Source organism: Phycodurus eques, chromosome 14 (genome assembly GCF_024500275.1).
Source record: "Phycodurus eques isolate BA_2022a chromosome 14, UOR_Pequ_1.1, whole genome shotgun sequence".
Lineage (NCBI taxonomy): Eukaryota > Metazoa > Chordata > Actinopteri > Syngnathiformes > Syngnathidae > Phycodurus > Phycodurus eques.
Window position 1 is genome coordinate 23,687,878 of NC_084538.1, and position 19,730 is coordinate 23,707,607.

The following is a 19,730-nucleotide window of genomic DNA, read 5'->3' on the forward strand; positions in this document are numbered from 1 at the left end:
TTGTTTGACAATTGTGCAAAAGATGCAGAGTCCTCTAGCACTTAGAGCAGTTTGAATGACTAATATTGCAATAGTCCGGCGCAATGACCATTGTGCAAAGGGTGCCGAGACTTCAAGGAGTGTATGCGGTTTAAAGGGACGAGTAGTGCGATCATCTGGGACAATGCAAAAGGAAAATGAATTAAATGAATTATACACAATCTTTTCTGTTCCTTCTCCCAGGTTTCGCCTGTCTAGATTTCACACAACCCTTTTTATTTCGATATGCAGGCATTCTATCCTTATAAAAATATATCAGCGGCTCCGTACACAATGAGGAACACTGCTGGCTGGCCACCGAGTGGGTTCACATGTATTGTTCACAATGGGAGAAATCAAAGGCAGTCAAATACAAGAACACTGCACACTAAAAGCTAAGTATTATGTATGAGTAAAGTAAATTACATATCATTAATATCGTCATGGACAAAATATTAGACCCATTGTTAGTTTCTTGTTCATTTTTAGTGCCTGGTGTGACTAAATAGTACATTTGTTTGGACAAATATAATGATGACGACAAACTTAGCTCATAAGAGTTTAATATGAGGTGATATCAAGCTCTAGCAATTTTCAATGGTTTTCTTGGTAATAAGCAAAATCATATTTAATACTACAATTAAGCTTATGTATTATTCAGGTAAAATGCATTTAGTGGTACCATACATGAAAACTGAAGAAACAAGCGTGGTGTAATATTTTTCTTTGACTGTTACTGCATCATACTGTAGCGGACACGCCAAGAAAAGATGCCCCCTTGCACTACCGCCGCTCCCCGCCCAGGTAGGCATATATAGGGTGGCGAGACGCACCTAAACAAATCAACAGCCATAAACAAGACAGACATTTGGGAGACCTTCAGGGGGCGCCATGTGGCCGGCCTCCTCATGGGTGACAGCCCCACCAGTCGCAGCTCACCTCTTTGACTCAGCCACGACTCTCCCTCCACCCAGCGCTGCTCCACGTATGACTCTAAGAGACTTAGACAAAGTGGCGCGCAACATTCCGAGGTTTGAACCTAAGCCAAACGGGTCACACGACACAGCCGCGTACCTTAGAGACCTCAAATTTCACCTTAAACGATTCCCTTCTGCTACTATGGACGACAGACTGTACCTTATCAAAGTTACATCTAGCCGAGAAGTCAGTAGATTAATTGAACGACAACTGCTGGCCGATTACCCGGCCCTCTGCCAAGCATTGTCTCAAGAATTTGATGACCCAGAGGCTTATCGGCAGCCCTCACAGTTAAAAAAGGGAGACTTGAGGCACCCCAATCTTATTACTGCCGGCTGCGTAAAGCGTACTTTGGAAATTTAAATGAGCCGAATATGGAGGAGGCCAAAAATTTCAAAACGAAAACCTACATTCAACCACCAGCTGGGCGTAGCAGCGTGCCCGCGCACACTGTCCAGTGCCCAACTGCGTGTACTGGCCTCGAAGGGTTTTGCTAAACAAAAACACCCTCCCCTTGAGGCACAAGACTCAGGCGTCTTCTTTACAAACGCACCACCACAGATGGAATTAAAGGGCACTACGTGCAACACGGGTGACTGACACACAACATTCTGGCGATGTTAAACCTGACAATCAAAAGACGTCGTTTAACCCATACAACCAATCCCGGCCCGCGTACAACAATAGTCCTCGTGACCAACAACGCCAATTCAACAACAAAATCATGGAATGACCGCAGCCTTAATTCGCGCCAAACATACATGTCAAAACAGTGTACACGTAACGACCAGCATAAATCGGACTCGTCCAACCGAGACCCTAAAACGACAAGTGACAACTGGGAAAAGGGCTCCCGAACCAACAGCTCCCAAAGGTAATTTAGTGCTGTGTCAGAAGAATTACTTGAGGTGCTCCGCAGCCTGTCCAAAGACAAAAAGCGGGACCCATCATTATGACGAGGCCGGACTGAGTCGAACAGGGCCACAGAGGACGCAATAGGTCAACCAGGTAACCCAAGTTGTTCCTCTACTGAACCCTCTTCGACGACATCGCCTAGCCATAACCTTATCGAGACCCAGACGAGGCCCCTGACTCGCGTGACACCACGCTACTAAATAATGTTCTGCCATTCCGGCAGCTTTTGTATAATAGCGTTTTTCATCGGAGAATTATGACATTGAAGCCGATCAGCATACAATGCTAAATATCGGCCAATACTGATCAGCCCGATCAAATCGGTGTAAAGTCTAATCCAGACACTGACATTTATGCCTATTCTTCTTTTCAAAACAGCTCAAGCTCAGATAGATTGGTTGGAGAGCGTCTGTGAACAAAGGTTTTCAAGAATTGACACAGATGCTCGATGGGATTTAGGTCTGGACGTTGACTGGGCCATTCAAGTGAATATTTTTTGGTCTAAACCAGTGGTTCTTAACCTTGTCGGAGGTACGGAACCCCACAAGTTTCCTGCTAAAATCATTGAAGTACATTTTGTCCATATTAATGTACACACAGCAACCCATATTGACAGAAAAAAACTGCATTGTTGATTTTTTTGCAGATTTATTAAAAAGAAAAAGTGAAATATCACACAGCCATAAGTATTCAGACCCTTTGTTGTGACACTCATATTTAACTCGGGTACTGTTAATTTCTTCTGACCATCCATGTGATAGTTCTACGCCATCATTGGAGCCCAGCTGTGTTTGATAATACTGATTGGACTTGATTAGGAAAGCCTATGAAGTCTATATAAGACTTTACAGCTCAGAGTGCATGCCAGAGCAAATGAGAATTATGAGGTCAAAGGAACTGCCTGAAGACGTTGGAGATAGAATTGTGGCAAGGCACAGATCTGGCCAAGGTTGCAAAACAATTCTGCTGCACTTAAGGGTCCTAAAACCACAGTGGCCTCCATAATCCTTAAATGGAAGACGTTTGGGACAACCAGAACCCTTCCTAGCACTGGCCGTCCGGCCAAACTGAGCAATCGGGGGAGAAGAGCCTTGGTGAGAGAGGTAAAGAAGAACCCAAAGATCATTGTGGCTGATCTCCAGAAATGCAGTCAGGAGATGGGAGAACGTTTTAGACCACAGGTGTCAAACTGGTGGCCGGGGGCCAGATCGGGAACGCCACATCATTTTATGTGGCCCGCGAGAGTGTGCATCGACTTTGTGTTTCTTGCTAAAATAGTGTGAGTCGGTGGGGAAAATACTTCGAAGACCTCCTCAATTCTACCGACACGCCTTCCCATGAGGAAGCAGAGTCTGGGGTCTCTGAGGCGGACTCTCCTATCTCTGGGGTTGAGGTCACTGAGGTGGTTAATAAGCTCCTCGATGGCAAGGCCCCGGGGGTGGATGAGATTCGCCCGGAGCCCAAAAGGCTCTGGATGTTGTGGAGCTGTCTTGGTTGACAGGCCTCTGCAACACTGTGTGGACATCAGGGACAGTGCCTCTGGATTGTCAGACTGGGGTGGTGGTCCCCCTTTTTACAACCCCAATTCCAATGAAGTTGGGACGTTGTGTTAAACATAAATAAAAACAGAATACAATGATTTGCAAATCACGTTCAACCTATATTAAATTGAATACACTACAAAGACAAGATATTTAATGTACAAACTGATTAACTTTGTTTTTTTTAGCAAATAGTCAGTCTAGTACCCGCACTCTTTTACTACGAAGCCACGCTGTTGTAACACATGCTGAATGTGGTTTGTCATTGTCTTGCTGAAATAAGCAGGGGCGTCCATGAAAAAGACGTTGCTTGGATGGCAGCATATGTTTCTCCAAAACCTGTATGTACCTTTCAGCATGAATGGTGCCTTCACAGATGTGTAAGTTACCCATGCCATTGCCACTAACACAGCCCCATACCATCACAGATGCTGGCTTTTGAACTTTGCGTGCATAACAGTCCGGATGGTTCTTTTCCTCTTTGGCCTCGAGGACATGACGTCCACAATTTCCAAAAACAATTTGAAATGTGCACTCGTCCGACCACAGAACACATTTCCACTTTGCATCAGTCCATCTTAGAAGAGCTCGGGCCCAGAGAAGCCGGCAGCGTTTCTGGGTGTTGTTGATAAATGGCTTTTGCTTTGGATAGTAGAGTTTCAAGTTGTATTTACGGATGTAGCGATGAACTGTATTTACTGACATTGGTTTTCGAAGTGTTCCTGAGCCCATGTGGTGATATCCTTTACACGTTGATGTCGGTTTTTGATGCAGTGCCGCCTGAGTGATCGAAGGTCACGGGCATTCAATGTTGGTTTTTGGCCTTGCCGCTTACATGCAGTGATTTCTCCAGATTCTCTGAACCTTTTGATGATATGGACCATAGATGATGAAATCCCTAAATTCCTTGCAATTGTACATTGAGGAACATTGTCCTTAAACTGTTCGACTATTTTCTCACGCACTTGTTCACAAAGAGATGAACCTCGCCCCATCTTTGTTGTGAATGACTGAGCAATTCAGCGAAGCTCCTTTTATACCCAATCATGGCACCCACATGTTCCCAATTAGCCTGTTCACCTGTGGGATGTTCCAAACAGGTGTTTGATGAGCATTCCTCAACTTTCTCAGTCTTTTTTGCCACCTGCCCCAGCTTTTTTGGAACGTGTTGCAGCCATAAAATTCTAAGTTAATGATTATTTGCTAAAAACAATCAAGTTGATCAGTTTGAACATTAAATATGTTGTCTTTGTAGTGTATTCAATTAAATATAGGTTGAACATGATTTGCAAATCATTGTAATCTGTTTTTATTTATGTTTAACATTACGTCCTAACTTCATTGTAATTGGGGTTGTAAAAAGGGGGACCAGAGGGTGTGTTCCAACTACAGGGGGATCACACGCCTCAGCCTCCCTGGTAAGGTCTATTCAGGGGTGCTGGAAAGGAGGATCCATCGGGAGGTCGAATCTCAGATTCAGGAGGAGCAGTGTGGTTTTCATTCTGGCCGTAGAACATTGGACCAGCTCTACACCCTCGGCAGGGTCCTCGAGGGTGCATGGGAGTTCGCCCAACCAGTCTACATGTGTTTTGTGGACTTGGAGAAGGCATTTGACCGTGTCCCTCGGGGAGTCCTATGAGAGGTGCTTCGGGAGTAGGGGTAACAAACCTCCTGATATTGGGTGTTCGGTCCCTGTATGACTAGTGTCAGTGTTTGGTCCTTATTGCTGGCACTAAGTCGGACACATTTCCAGTGAGGGTTGGACGCAAAGGCTGCCCTTTGGCACCGATTTTGTTCATAACCTTTATGGAAAGAATTTCTAGGCGCAGCCGAGGCCTTGATGGGTCCGGTTTGGTGGCCTCGGTATTGCATCTTTGCTTTTGCAAATGATGTGGTTCTGTTGGCTTCATCAAGCCGTGATCTCAAGCTCTCACTTGGAGCGGTTCGCAGCAGTGTGTGAAGTGGCTGGAATGAAAATCAGCACCTCCAAATCTGAGACCATGGTCCTCAGTCGGACAAAGGTGGAGTGCCCACTCCGGGTCGAGGATGAGATCCTGCCCCGAGAGAGGAGTGCAAGTATCTGGGGTCTTGTTCATGAGTGAGGGAAGAATGGAACTGCTGGTGCAGCATCTGCAGTAATGCGGACTTTGTATCTGTCCGTTATGGTGAAGAAGGAGCTAAGCCGAAAGGCAAAGCTCTCAATTTACCCGGCGATCTACGTTCTTACCGTCGCCTATGGTCACGAGCTATGGGTCGTGATCGAAAGAACAAGATCCCGGATACAAACGGCTGAAATGAGTTTCCTCCGCTCTCCCTTAGCGATAGGGTGAGAAGCCCGGTCATCCGGGAGGGGCTCAGAGAAGAGCTGCTGTTCCTCCACATTGAGAGGAGCCAGATGAGGTGGCTTGGGCATCTGATTAGGATGGACGCCTCCCTGGTGAGGTGTTCCAGGCATGTCCCACCGGGAGGAGAGCCCGGGGACGGAGAGACATCATCTCTCGGGATCCCCTTGGGTTAGGGTTAGCACAATTATGTGCTATGTGTTGGTCTGTCATAAAATTTCAACAAAATACAATACAAGTTTGTGATTGTAAGGTCACAAAATGTGAAAAAGTTCAAGGGTTATGAATACTTTTTCAAGGTAATGTGTATCGTCAAAGGCAAGTACAGACAACATTGACTTCACATACACTTTAGTTAACTCACATATTTCAGTGACTGTTGTACCCTTACAGAGGAGACATGCATGACAGTGATCATCTTGTTTGTCCACAGACATATATGTTTACAAATCTTTACTCGTGTAGTACAACTGACATGACATTTCCACTGTGTATAAGGCTATTAATTTACAAATGGTTGCTAGAAATATTATTTGAAGGTTCAGTGTCCATTGCTGCCCTCTGACAGGATGCGGCTTGGCTCTGTGAACTTAGCTGTAGCAATGTAGAACATGGCGGGACCAGGTACAAGAGCCAACAGTGGAAGATCCTGCTCCAGCTTGTCCAGGCGTGAAATAGAGATGATGCCATATGCATGGAGCAACCAGTGACTGAACAGAACGACCAGGCGTTTCTTCTTAGCAGCCAGGTTCTTAAAGGACTGTTTGGAGAGTGGCAGAACATAAAGGTTAGAAGGAAATAGGCTAGCGTTAGAAACCCTGAAAGGCTAAATTATACTGAAAAGCTCACTGAAAAATTTCACTTTTTTTAGGTTGAAACAAACTGCATTGTTTTTTGGAGAAATTACTTCCATGCATATTCCCAAACAAGCAATTAGTTCGTTTAATAAAATTATAGAAATTGCTTATTACTGTACAATACATTCGTCGAGTGGTTATTGAAAACATAATGTCATGTGACCAAAACAGGTTAGCAGACTTCCTTTGTATGCTGCGATAACTAGCATGACTACAGGCCGATGCCTTGATGGCTTGAACACGAACTTGCTAAAATTATTTTCTTTTAAGGCTGGTGTCTTTAGGCAAAAGTTAAATACATGTAAATATTTTATTTATTGATATATGATATACAGTGCCATGAGAAAGTATTGGCCCCCTTCTCAAATTCGTACATTTTTGCAGTTTCCTCACTTTAATGCTTAAGATCAAACAAATGTAAATATCAGACAAATATCACCCAAGTAAACTTAAAATGCTCTTTATAAATGGTGATTTCATTTATTTAGGGGAAAAAAACTATTCAAAGTTACCCTGTGTGAAAAAGTAATTATACCCATTGTTAAATAATGAATTAATTGTGGCTAATTACAATTTTTGGTTAATTTTCACTGATCACACCCAAGCCTGATGACCTCCAGACCTGTGAAATCAAGAAATACTTAAACAGAACCTGTCCCGACAAAATCAAGATGGACAAAATATCTAAAAAAGCTGCAACAAAATGACAAGATCCAAAGAAATTCCAGAACAGTCGAGAAATAAAATAATTGACATCAGTCTCGAAAGGGTTATAAAAGCCATTTCAAATGTTTTCGGATTCCAGTGAACCATAGGGAGAGCCATTATAATCACATGAGAAAATATGGAACAGTGGTAAACTTTCCAGGAGTGGCCAGCCTACAAAGATTATCCCAAGAGAACAGCAATGACAGCATCCAGGAGGCCACAAAGGAACTCAGGACAACTTCTAAAGACCTGAAGGCCTCCCTTGCCTTAGTTAAGGACTTCCAGAGTTCCAAGGCGAAAACCACTGCTGACCAAAAAGAACAAAGGCTAGTCTTTCTTTGGAAAAAAAAAAAGACATCTGAATGATTCTTTTAGACTTCTGAGAGAATATTATATTGACTGACGAGAGGAAAGTTGAGGTTTTTGGAGGGTGTGTGTCTCGCTCATAACATGTGGCATAAATGTAGCACAGCGTTTTAGAAAAAGAACATCATACTAACAGTCAAACATGGTGGTGGTAGTGTGATGGTATTGAGCAGGTTTTCTCCTTCAAGACCTGGATAACTTGCTGTTATTTATGGAACCATGTATTCTGCTCATTAACAGAAAATCCTGAAGGAGACCGTTCGGCCATCAGTTTGTGACCTCAAACTGAAGTGCCTCTGCAGCAGGATAACAATCCAAAACACACCAGCATGTCAACTTCTGAATGGCTGGAAAAAAAAAAACGGTTTTGGAGTAGCCTTGTCAAAGTCTTGACTTGAATATGATTGAAATGAAGTGGCATGACCTTAAAAAGGCCGTTCACGCTCAAAAACCCAATTTCTTTCTTGAATTCTACCACAAATAAATGAAATTGCCATTTAATGACAGCACTTTAAGTTAACTTGGGTTATATTTGTATGATATTTACATTTGTTTGATGACCTTAAAGTGGGGAAACAATGCAAAAATGTAAGAATTTCAGAAGGGGGCCAATACTTTTTCATGGAACTGTATGTAGACGTGAACAAAGCTTAAACATCCAATATGTTCATCTTGGTTAGCTGTTGAAGACATCTTGTATATATATAAAAAAAAAAAAAAGACAGTTTAATATTTCTACAGTTGTTTCGTCACGGTCTCCTGCCATCGGACTCCACCAGTCATCTGAACCTGAAGGAAGTGCTTTGACCTATTTTGCTGAATGCATTTGTTGGTTGTGCATAACCCCTATTCAGAGAAGCAAATGATGGTCACACCAGATACTAACTGTTTGTCAGAGCCCCCCAGACCCTCACAATAAAGCAAAAGTGCACATTTCAAGTGGCCTTTTATGTGGCCGGCCTAAGGCACACCTGTGCAATAATCCTGCTGTTTTATTAGCATCTTGATATGCCACACCTGTGAGGTGGGATGGATTATCTCGACAAAGGAGAAATGCTCACTAACAGATTTAGACAGATCTGTGGGAAATGGGCTTTTGTGTATGTAGAAAAAGTTTTAGATCTTTGAGTCCAGCTCACGACAAATGGGAGCAAAACAGAAGTGTTGCGTTTATACTTTTGTTCAGTGCGTGTGCATATATATATATATATATACATACAGTATGTCTCTTTTAAATAACAAAAAATAGGAATAGTCTTACCTGTATCTCAGTGGCAGACATGTACACAGCCAGAGTGACCAGAGACAGAACAAGTATTATGTAGGGAAACGCATAATCTGAAACAAACAAATGTTCAAGTAATATAACAACGTCAGATTGGAGTGATGGTCAAAATCATCTGAGGAGAAACTGAAGCAGAGAGCCATACTCACAGAGCAGTCCTCCACCAACAGCCTGAAGCACTGTGAGAATGGGGAAGAAGTACAGAGCAGCATAGATGCTCTTAAATCGATCTGATTTGCCCAGACCACATGCTATCTTTTTAACCAACAGAGGGCGCAGCAGCATCATCAGCACCAAGCAGAAGGCATAATAGATTAACACAATGGTATAACTGAGGAAGAGAAGAATTGAGAATAAGCATTATACTCATTTGTTCTTTGCAAATTGAGGAAATGACATCCACTGACACAGTTTTTCCTCATACTTCCAGTAGAGATTTTGTGTTTCCATCACTGTTGCAGGGGTGTCAAACTCAATTTTGTCATGGGCCGCTTCATAGTTATGGTTTTCCTCAGAGGGGTACTTTGACTAAAACCATATAAATGTATAATCATCTCATATTATTAGAAATAAACAAACTGATGGATAATTACTTTTAAAAATCAGAAGTGAATGAAAACTGTTGACCTGTGATTCATTTTATTTTAAAAGGGGGACTGGAAACAAAAGCTTTGTATTCTCAATGTTATTAAAAGTGAAGACAATTTGCAATTTTGGTATTTTAGGAATAAACATGAAGTCAACGCACATTAAAAGAGGTGGTGGGCCGGACCTGGCCCCCAGGCCTTGAGTTTGACACCTTGGTTTACAAGACTACCCAGGAATTGATAGAACAATTTAAATTTTTAGCATAGGCCAAGAACCCATTTCATTTTGCAGTGGCTAATAATAATACATTTCACAGTATCAGGGTATTACAGTTATAGCTCTAAAATATATTATTTTTGAAATGTCTGGGTAAATAAAGATTTTCTAAAGAATGCGCTCATAGGTACATTGGTAAGCATAAAAAGAAAAGAACATTTTCCAAATAAAATTTGTGAACGTACTCCAAAATGAGTTTTGTGAAGTAACGTCTGAGCAGAAACAAACCAATGTTAGCCATGCTCGTTATCAGCCTCGACAATGAGTCAATAGTATTCATTTTACCAATTGTAGGCACGATACGTCTTGTAGCTGGTTGAAAATGTTCATTCCAAGACAGTGTTATTGCAAAGTATTGAATACCTTGAATTTGCTGAAGAGTGATGGGTGGCACTCTCGTGTGTTATCGTATTAGAAGTATTGCCTCCAATAGTACCCACTTTACATATTTCCCTGTCAGGCCACGGTAACCAAAGAAATTCCCAAATGAGATAACTTTTTCAACAAGGCGAAATTGTCGGGCTCACTGACAGCTCACACCAACGGGAGAGGTCGTGTAAATTTTCCTGCACTGACGCCTCAAAATAAAAACAACAAAAACACAAAACAAACAGCTCAAACCGCTGATGAAAAATTATCACACTTTTGAAAGCGTGACTTTAAAACCATGGTATACCTCGAAACTGAGAACTGGACCATGCCTATTTTGGATTTGATCCAAATAAATGGTGAACATCCATCATTTGCTTTTTCCCCTGCTCCCCCCCACCAGGGGGGGAGCAGGGGAAAGGCAGATATGCAGTCAGGACTTACAGTGGGTAAACCGCCTCCTGGGTGCAGTGTAAAGTGTTGATGTAGTCTGGACTGGGATTATACAGCATGGTGTACCAGTCTGACAGCATCTGGACTCGGCAGGAGTTGATACTGAGCATCCCTATTGGCTCTGTGACCAACAGCGTGACCATCGCAGACACACTGCACTCCAACAAGGCTGTGATATGCTGCATCAAAGCACTGGAACTGATGCCAGAAAACATAAATTGTGACGTTATTAATCCCCGAAAACAATACCGTCGAACCTCTAAAACCAAACAGTTGGATTTCAATATAATTATTCCCAAAAGAAACAAAAGAGATTTCATTAAGCCTCTTTCACGCAGAGATCCCTCAAAATTGGAGCATCAGAGGCATAACAATAGAGTTAGAATTTATACGCCTCTGCTTTTGACACAGAACCAACATAGTAAAGCAGGCTATATTGAAGTATTTTTGATGCCTTCACATTGTCACTGGGACGAAAGACTTGACCTTAAGTCTGTTCTACCCTGTCTACAAGCCAGTGCAACAAATGGAAACAGCATGTTGGATAAGTGATTCCCCAAAACTTTGCAAAGCACATTAGTGAGAGACGATCCAGTGTGCCGTGCGAGATTATCCAATTTCACTTCATGGGTCAGAAAACGTATTTATTGTCAATCTATTTTCCTTCATCTATGCCAGCGAAGCATAGTGACAGGTCGAACAGTTAAAAACTTAAAAATGTATTCATACAACACACACACACACACACATATACATATATATATATATATATATATATACACACACACACACACACACACACATTTACACAGGCACACACACATATCTATGTGTACACAGTGGTGTGAAAAAGTATTTACCCCCTTCCTGATTAAATTTTTTTTGCATGTTTGTCACACTTGAATACAACCCCAATTCCAATTAAGTTAAGTTTGAAGAGTTTCAAGTTGCATTTAGGGATGTCGCGCCGAACTGTATTTACTGACATTGGTTTTCTGAAGTGTTCCTGAGCCCACGTGGTGATATCCTTTACACATTGATGTCGGGTTTTGATGCAGTGCCGCCTGAGGGATCGTAGGTCACAGGCATTCAATGTTGGTTTTTCGGTCTTGCTGCTTACATGCAGCGATTTCTCCAGATTCTCTGAACCTTTTGATGATGATATGGACCGTAGATGATGAAATCCCTAAATTCCTTGCAATTGTACGTTGAGGAACATTGTCCTTAAACTGTTCGACTATTTTCTCATGCGCTTGTTCACAAAGAGGTGAACCTCGCCCCATCTTTGCTTGTGAATGACTGAGCAATTCAGGGAACCTGCTTTTATACCCAATCATGGCACCCACCTGTTCCCAATTAGCCTGTTCACCTGTGGGATGTTCCAAACTGGTTTGTGATGAGCATTCATCAACTTTCTCAGTCTTTTTTGCCACCCGGATTTTGCATGTTCTCCCCGTGCCTGCATGGGTTTTCTCCGGGCACTCCGGTTTTCTCCCACAACCCAAAAACATGCATGCTAGGTTAATTGACAACTCTATATTGCCCGTAGCTGTGAATGTGAGTGCGAATGGTTGGTTGTTTATGTGTGCCCTGCGATTGGCTGGCAACCCGTTCAGGGTGTACCCCGCCTCCTGCCTGATGATAGCTGGGATAGGCTCCAACACGCCCGCGACCCGAGTGAGGAGAAGCAGCTTCGAAAATGGATGGATGGATGGATGGTAAACTTGATTTGATTTAAATTTTTCGGAAAAACATTTTGTTTTTTATTGAATTTTTTTTTTCTTTTGGAATTATTTTCTTTTTTGGGATTCATTTTCATTATTAATTTTTATTTATTTTTTATTTTCTTGGACCTTTTTAAATATATATATATTTTTAATTGTTTTTGTTTTGAATTTGTCTTTCTTTAAATCACTTCTTGTTTTGATGCCTCTTCACTTGGCCGAAAAGCCACACAAGCCTTCAATTAATTCACAAGTCTAATCATATCGAATATAATCTAATCATCTTTTACCCAAAGTTAAATAAAACTTGTAAATCAGCTGAAGGCCTAAATCGCTTCACCAATTGAGCTGACTTGCAGTGATAGCCATCACACACTGTCAAATCAAGTTGCTTAACTAAATTATAACTAATAATAATTTATTTACCCAAACTAAATAAATTAATTGGTTAAATTAGTTTCAAATTTAGTCAAGAAGCTGATTCCTCCACTCCACCAAGTGCCCTTCGCAACTATTTTAAATCACCAATTGAATTGCCAACTCTCATGCAGCAATTTAATTCAATCAAATAAATTGTACGTGCGGTCACTGGATCCCGTCAACACTTCTGTGGTACTCGATCACTTGATTCTATGCACATTCTCAAACACCTTTAAAGTACGTGTTCAACCCTCACACTAATTTGCGAACGCAATTTAAGTGTATAACACACGAGCACATCGCCTATATTGTGCCTCTGTTCCAAAATAGACGCACTGCTCAAACGAGCCTACATTATAAACAAGTTAGTTGCGTACTTAGTACAAGCTACTGCACGCGCAATGCAAATCATGGCAGAACTTCCAGAAAGTCCCAGTCAATACGACAATCTTGACACACTGGAAGAGCTCGTCAGCAATTTAACTAGAGACCTTGTCCCGGGCTATGCAGAGTCCTTCAAAAATGCTGGCCTCGAAGTCCTCAATGATAACATCGCACAACTTATGAGTGAGGCCAAGCACAAAACCTTAAAAGATAAAAATGTCACGCAAACTCTGCATGGTGCTGAACTGGACCAACTCAAATGGAGTGACCGCGAGGACGCTCTGGTGACCGACCGTCAAATGACCAAGTGCTTGAATTACGGGCCGAACATCAGCGAGCAACTATTCTGCTGCCCCAAGCTTCTGGTGACATTCACTGGCTCACCGAACGCACCGAGACACTCAAAGCAGAACGTATAGGACACAGATGGCAATCAGGGAGACGGAGCTGTCCCGCCTCCAGCAACAGCTCCGGGACCAAGAGGATGAATTAACCCATGTCAGGCGTGAGCTACAATTAGCTCAACAGCTGTCCACTGACTCATCCCAGTGTTCCGGCCCCCGCTACAGATAACGTGCGGCCCTCCCTCGCCAGAAGTGTCACAGAGCCCGACAAAACATCTCCGACCTTTGGGCCGGAACTCACCTTCAGGGTGCGCCGTGCGGCCTCCTCATGGGGGGCAGCCCCACCAGTCGCAGCTCACCTTTTCGACTCACCCCCGACTCTCCCTCCACCCAGCGCTGCTCCAGTTATCACTCTAAGAGACTTGGACAAAGTGGCCTGCAACATTCCGAGGTTTGAACCTAAGTCAAACGGGTCACACGACACAGCTGCGTACCTTGGACACCTTGGATTTGACTTTAAACGATTTCCTTCTGCGACTACGGACGAAAGACTGTGCCTTACCAAAGATACATCTTGCCGAGAAGTCAGCAGCTTAATTGAATGACAACCGGCTCATGTGCTGGCCGATTACCCAGCCCTCTGCCAGACATTGTCTCAAGAATTTGATGACCCAGAGGCCGCAACCGGCTTATCTGCAGCCCTCACAGTTAAACAGGGGAGACTTGAGACACCCCAAGCTTATTACTGCCGTACATTGGAAATTTAAATGAGCCGAATATGGAGGGAGACAAACATTTCAAAACACTGTTTGTCGAAAACCTACATTATAACACAAGCCACCAGCTGGGCGTAGCAGCGTGCCCACACACACTGTCCAGTGCCCAACTGCGTGAACTGGCCGCCAAGGGTTTTGCTAAACAAAAACACCCTCCCTCTAAAGCACAAGACTTCTTTACAAAGGCACCACCACAGATGGAATTAGAGGGTGCTACGTACAACATGCGTGTGCCTGACAAACCACGTTCTGGCAATGTTAAACCCGACCATCAAAATAAGTCGTTTAACCCATACAACCAATCTCGGACCGCGTACAACAATGGTCCTCATAACCAACAACGCCAAAACCAACGACAAATCAAAATCATGGAATGACCGCAGCTATAATTTGTGCCAAACTTACATGTCAAAACAGGGTACATGTAACGACAAGCCTAAATCTAACTCATCCAATAGAGACCCTAAAACGACAAGTGACAACTGGGAAAAGGGCTCCCGAACCAACAGCTCCCAAAGGTAATTTAGTGCTGTGTCAGAAGAATTACTTGGTGCTCCGCAGCCTGTCCAAAGACAAAAAGGAGGACCCATCATTATGACTAGGCCTGACTGAGTCGAACAGGACCACAGAGGACGTAATAGGTCAACCAGCTAACCTTCGTTGTTCCCCTAATGACCTGCCAAGTGCCTACGTGACACCGGCCGACTCCACCTCACCATAACCTTAGCGGACCAATTGGTGACGACCAATCCCTAAACCCCTCTCGTGTCGCCCTAATCATCAGACTCGACCCAGGCGAGGCACCTGACTCGCGTGACATCACTCTACTAAATAACGTTCTGCCATTCCGACAGCTTTTGGGTGAACTAACCGCTAAAGGTACGTCCTGAAAAGTTCGATTTATCTGTTACGGTTTAGCATGAAATTGTCCAAGAAGCTGTGATTGACCCCACAGCAGACATCACTGTTATGTCCCAGGCTGTGTTCAATCAACTTCTGACATTGCTACAAGCCAGTGGCCGTGACCTTCAACTGCAACGCTGCGCACTAACTAGCCGTGCATTTTTAGTGACTAATACTGAGCTAAACACCGTAACTATGCTCCACTGGACAATTGGCCCCATGACATTAGTCCACCCGGTCTACTTGTCTCCAATTGAAACCGTCCCCCTGCTCATCGGCCAAGACTTGCTCTGCCGGTTCGAGCCACTAATCGATTACAAAAATCTTCAGCTGTGGGCCCAGGTGGAACAGGCATTACCAACTCGGGAACAATCCTCAGGCCCGTGCCTGGGGTGGCACCACTCGAAGGATGGCAACCTGTCAGGCCGCACTCCTTCAAGTAACGACACCCCCATTGACGATACCGCCGAGTCCCCTGGAGCCAGCTCGCAACCGCTGAACCGACGTAGAGAACTTGGCACTTTTCTCTGTCCCCTAGTCCAACCACCGCACAAAGAGCGCTACGGCCCCAATGTTGCTGGTGGAATTAATTTGCATGACTGCCCAACAGACTGCCAAATCGGCAATCTCTCAGGCACTGTTTGACATCCTACGATTTAAGCATCCTGACCTTCTGTTAACGCTGAAAACATTTCGTTTTCCCGTTAACACCGTGCCACCGTCTGCTGTCACTACAGTGGACGTATGCCCCCTAAACCTGCAATGGAACCATCGCTCGTTAACTCACTGCTTCCTAGTAGTCCCTAATCTGCCGCATAAAGCTTGTGATGGCGCGGATGTACTTGTCCGACTGGCCGTTCAAGTTGACACTATCAATGATGTTTTGTGGTCGCACGCTAATGGCGGTTGCGCCAACTGCGTTGTCCAACGGGTAAACCTTCAGGCGGGACAAACCATCCCCGACGGTTGCGAAGTTTTGATCGAAGACGAAGTTATAGAAAAAGCGTCAACTATCAACTTCCCTATTCAACTGGTCGCGCGCGCTAACCAAACCGTAAACGATCCACATGCATTCTTTCAGCCTTCTTCTTTGTTTAATGACCTGGGTTTGTCGTTGCATGCCACACCACTCCTAGACGCTTCCCGAACAACCGTGCTGCTGTTTCACAACCACACACGGAACGACATTCACATCCCCAGATCCACTAGGCTTGGCCTCTTGATATGCTCAGACTTCCACGACTTCAATATCACGGTCCCTGTGATTGGTCACCTTCCACGAGACCTCTTCTCATTGCCTAGCTCTGGTGGAGTCCAACTCACTGTTCCTTCGTGACACATTGCTCTCGTTCCAGTGGGTCCTACTGAGGGTAATGACATCATCAGAGTGGACCTGGCTACAGACCAACACCTGTTGATCCATACGCTCAGTACAATTTCAGCTTGCACCCGAAAGTGGGTCTCCCGCGACTTCACCCACTTTGTGGTTTGAGTTGTCTAAGATGCCTGGTTTTCATTTTATCTTTCCGTGGCTCGCCTTGGTGGGCACCCTCTCGATTCTTTCTTCCTGCGTGCTGCACAAGCTTCACTCTGGTTTCTCCTTGGCTTTGCACCTGCTCATTTGCATTATCGTGCCCTTTCGTTACTGCGCCTCCGTGGAGCTCACTTCTCAGGCGCTCGTGACTCCATGCAACGAAAATGGGGGGGGTAACACAACATGGTGTGACTGGACCGGGCAAGCAAGCCCAGCCTCCGTGACAGCATCCTTGCTACACCAAGTCTGCCAACGCAGGTGCTCAACCAAGACACAGGTGAAACCAAACGTGCTGCTCCGCTAACATAACGTAACGACCAGAATAAAACACATCCATAGCGCCGCCACCGGGCACGTCTGTAGCCTTACTGCTACAACTTCGGGAATTGCAGTCCAAAATCCAAATCACCCGACAACGCATGGCTAACAAAGTAGTCAATTCCTGGTTGCTAAGCAACCTGCTAAAAGTAGCCATTTTAGTTCTCAACATTTGCTGTGTAATTTAAAACCAAAATAGGCAGGCCATAAGCACGCTGTCTGTGCTCCTAACGGTTTATGCTCACACACAGATTGCTGACCTGTTGATAAACGACAGGCTATGTAAAATTGCGCCCTTTCTAGAGAACTTTGCAAACGATAGAATTCTCCCACACTTCGGACCCCCCAGCTCTATTAAAATCACTCTGTCTACGACCCTCACAGGCCCCACCAATCCAGCCCATCTCAGGTCTTTCCTGACAAGCTCCACAGCTCTGCATGTCAATCCTAAGTTCCAAAGAAAAAACTTTCTTGTCGCTGGCGCAATCAAAGATTCCCTCAAAGATGCCACGTTGCATATTGAGGATGCCACTTGGTACCACCGACCATCCAGCAGTTATGGCAGCCAAATTGTGATTTCTAAGTTTCTCAAACAGCGCAAATTTGAATTTGGCCCTGAAATGCTGGAACAAATTACATTTGAAGTAACTCAGGTGTTTGACATCACCACCACAAGGTGTCAAAACCCCTGTTTGCACATTCTGGCTGTGCTACAGATCTTAACTTAGTGGCCCTAACCATCCTCGACCACAACATGATTTTCAGCCTAGCCTCCCTGCTCTACCGAAAGATACAGGTGCGGCGGCGCTGCTCAGAACAGCACTCCAATGCTTGCCTGAGGTCTTCCGGTTGAAAGGAATGGCCGAGCTCGAAAATCTCTTGACCTCACCACAATCTCTTGACCTCACCACATAGAAACAACATTGACATCTATATTCACATATAGACACATACATTGCGTAAGAAGCTGTCATGGACATCTGTTAAGGCTGAAAAGGGGGGAGGGGGTTGGTTGGTATGCACTAATGTTGTTCTCTGGGGTAACTGCATTGCTGTGTGTACCTGCCAACCTGTGCCGCCTTCCAAGGACTCATCGCAGAAACCCGCCATCGAGCCGAACTTTCGCCGACGAAGGGGGGATATGTAGCGGACATGCACGCCGGAACTTAGAGGCATCACAGAGACTCGCAACTACCTGAGAACTCCCACTCCTCCACGGTGCCCTGCTGTGAGACGGCGACTAGGACAGGGCCTGGTGCACGTCAAGTGGACCTTAACCTAATTAGCAGATTCCCGTCAAATCTTGATTCCTGTCTTCAAAAGACCCCTTCCCGTACCAAATGGTTGGGGAAGACTATGTGGTTAATATCCACCGATGCACGTCACGTGAGGCTCCACCCACTGGCGTTGAGAGGAACTGCAAACTCCTGAACTTGTGGATGAGCCTCTGATGTTTGTTAACAAGATAAAATGTCAGTTTTTATATATTGCAAACTGAAGAAATATTCCAAATGTATGACTTGGTGTCTGTGTCACCATTATCACTTTGACAGGTCCACTGGGTGATTTTGAAAGCGGTTCATGATTTGAAATCAAACAGTACGCAATGTTGTATTGAACATTTACACAATGATCCTATACGTGAGAGTGCAAAGTTGGGAGTGCTTTAGATTAATATTATTTTAAAATCCATTTACTCAAATTTGTAGACAAGATTCAGGCTGATGGGTGTGGTCTTCTCCAAGTCGGCACTCCTTCTTCCTACGCCACGCCCCTGGGGTATTTAACTAAACTCACACATTTCTCAGGGAGTTTAGTTCAGGCTAGTCTTGTTTTTCCTCCCCCTGTACCTTGCGGGCAGCTCGCCAGCCGGGCTGGCCGTCGGCCACTCCTCCCCCGTTTCCCCTTTTGTGCGGGCACAGGGCTTGGTAAACGCCAGCCGGGATCGAACGGATATGGCTTCCCAGCCTAAACGTGGGCCTCTGCTAAGCGATCAGAGCCGCTATGACAACGGTACCGGGTCCGCTCCCAGCCAAGCGGGATCGCTCTGAAATTGCCAGCGAGCCACGAAAGAGGCAGAGACACGTCCTGTTCTCCCAAGAAGGCATGACGCCCAGCCATTTTTCTTCTCCCCCCCTCTCTTGTTCCCTTTGATTGTATTTTTCTACATCTTTTCTGTCTGTAACCAAATCTGTCGCCTTTTCCGGAGCCACTTCCAAAAGAAGACCACCCCCAAAGACCAGCTGATCAGCGTTCGTGAGTCGACACTGCAATCATTTACAAAGATGTACAACATCAGTGAATAATAATTGTGGGGAAATGACTAGCTTCAAACGAAATCTCAACTTTGCCTTCTCTTGTTCCGACTCAACGCATTAAACGCTCACACGCTAATTTAGTTTAGCCCAGCGACCACACACTTTGTCCTCTTTTCCATTATCGTACGCCTTATTTTCTCTCTTTCGTTTACCCTTAGTGTTATTTTCTTGCTGTAGTTTGTAGTTGTAGTTGTGTGTTATATTAAATATACCAGAAAATTCCACTTGTGGTCGTATTTTGTGTGTGTTCTGAATTTAAGTAAACCTCTGTAACCTAGGACTCAAAATGTCGTTGAGTGGAGCAACCTCCAGA

At 44.4% G+C, this 19,730-nt stretch overlaps 1 protein-coding gene across 3 annotated transcripts in view; it reads right to left on the reverse strand.

Moving 5' to 3' along the window:
* Nucleotides 1-6,128: 6,128 nt before the first annotated feature.
* The window catches only part of jkamp (jnk1/mapk8 associated membrane protein), a 42,111-nt gene continuing 28,509 nt past the window's right edge, over nt 6,129-19,730 (reverse strand). For 2 of the 3 annotated variants that reach the window (XM_061697355.1, XM_061697357.1), the window contains 4 exons: nt 10,688-10,894; nt 9,160-9,341; nt 8,987-9,063; nt 6,129-6,554 (listed from right to left, as the gene is read on the reverse strand). In XM_061697355.1, the coding sequence (XP_061553339.1) occupies nt 6,336-6,554; nt 8,987-9,063; nt 9,160-9,341; nt 10,688-10,894 (685 nt within the window). In that variant the 3' untranslated portion in view covers nt 6,129-6,335. The remainder of the gene's footprint in view (nt 6,555-8,986; nt 9,064-9,159; nt 9,342-10,687; nt 10,895-19,730) is intronic. The other variant, XM_061697356.1, reaches the window with a different exon arrangement.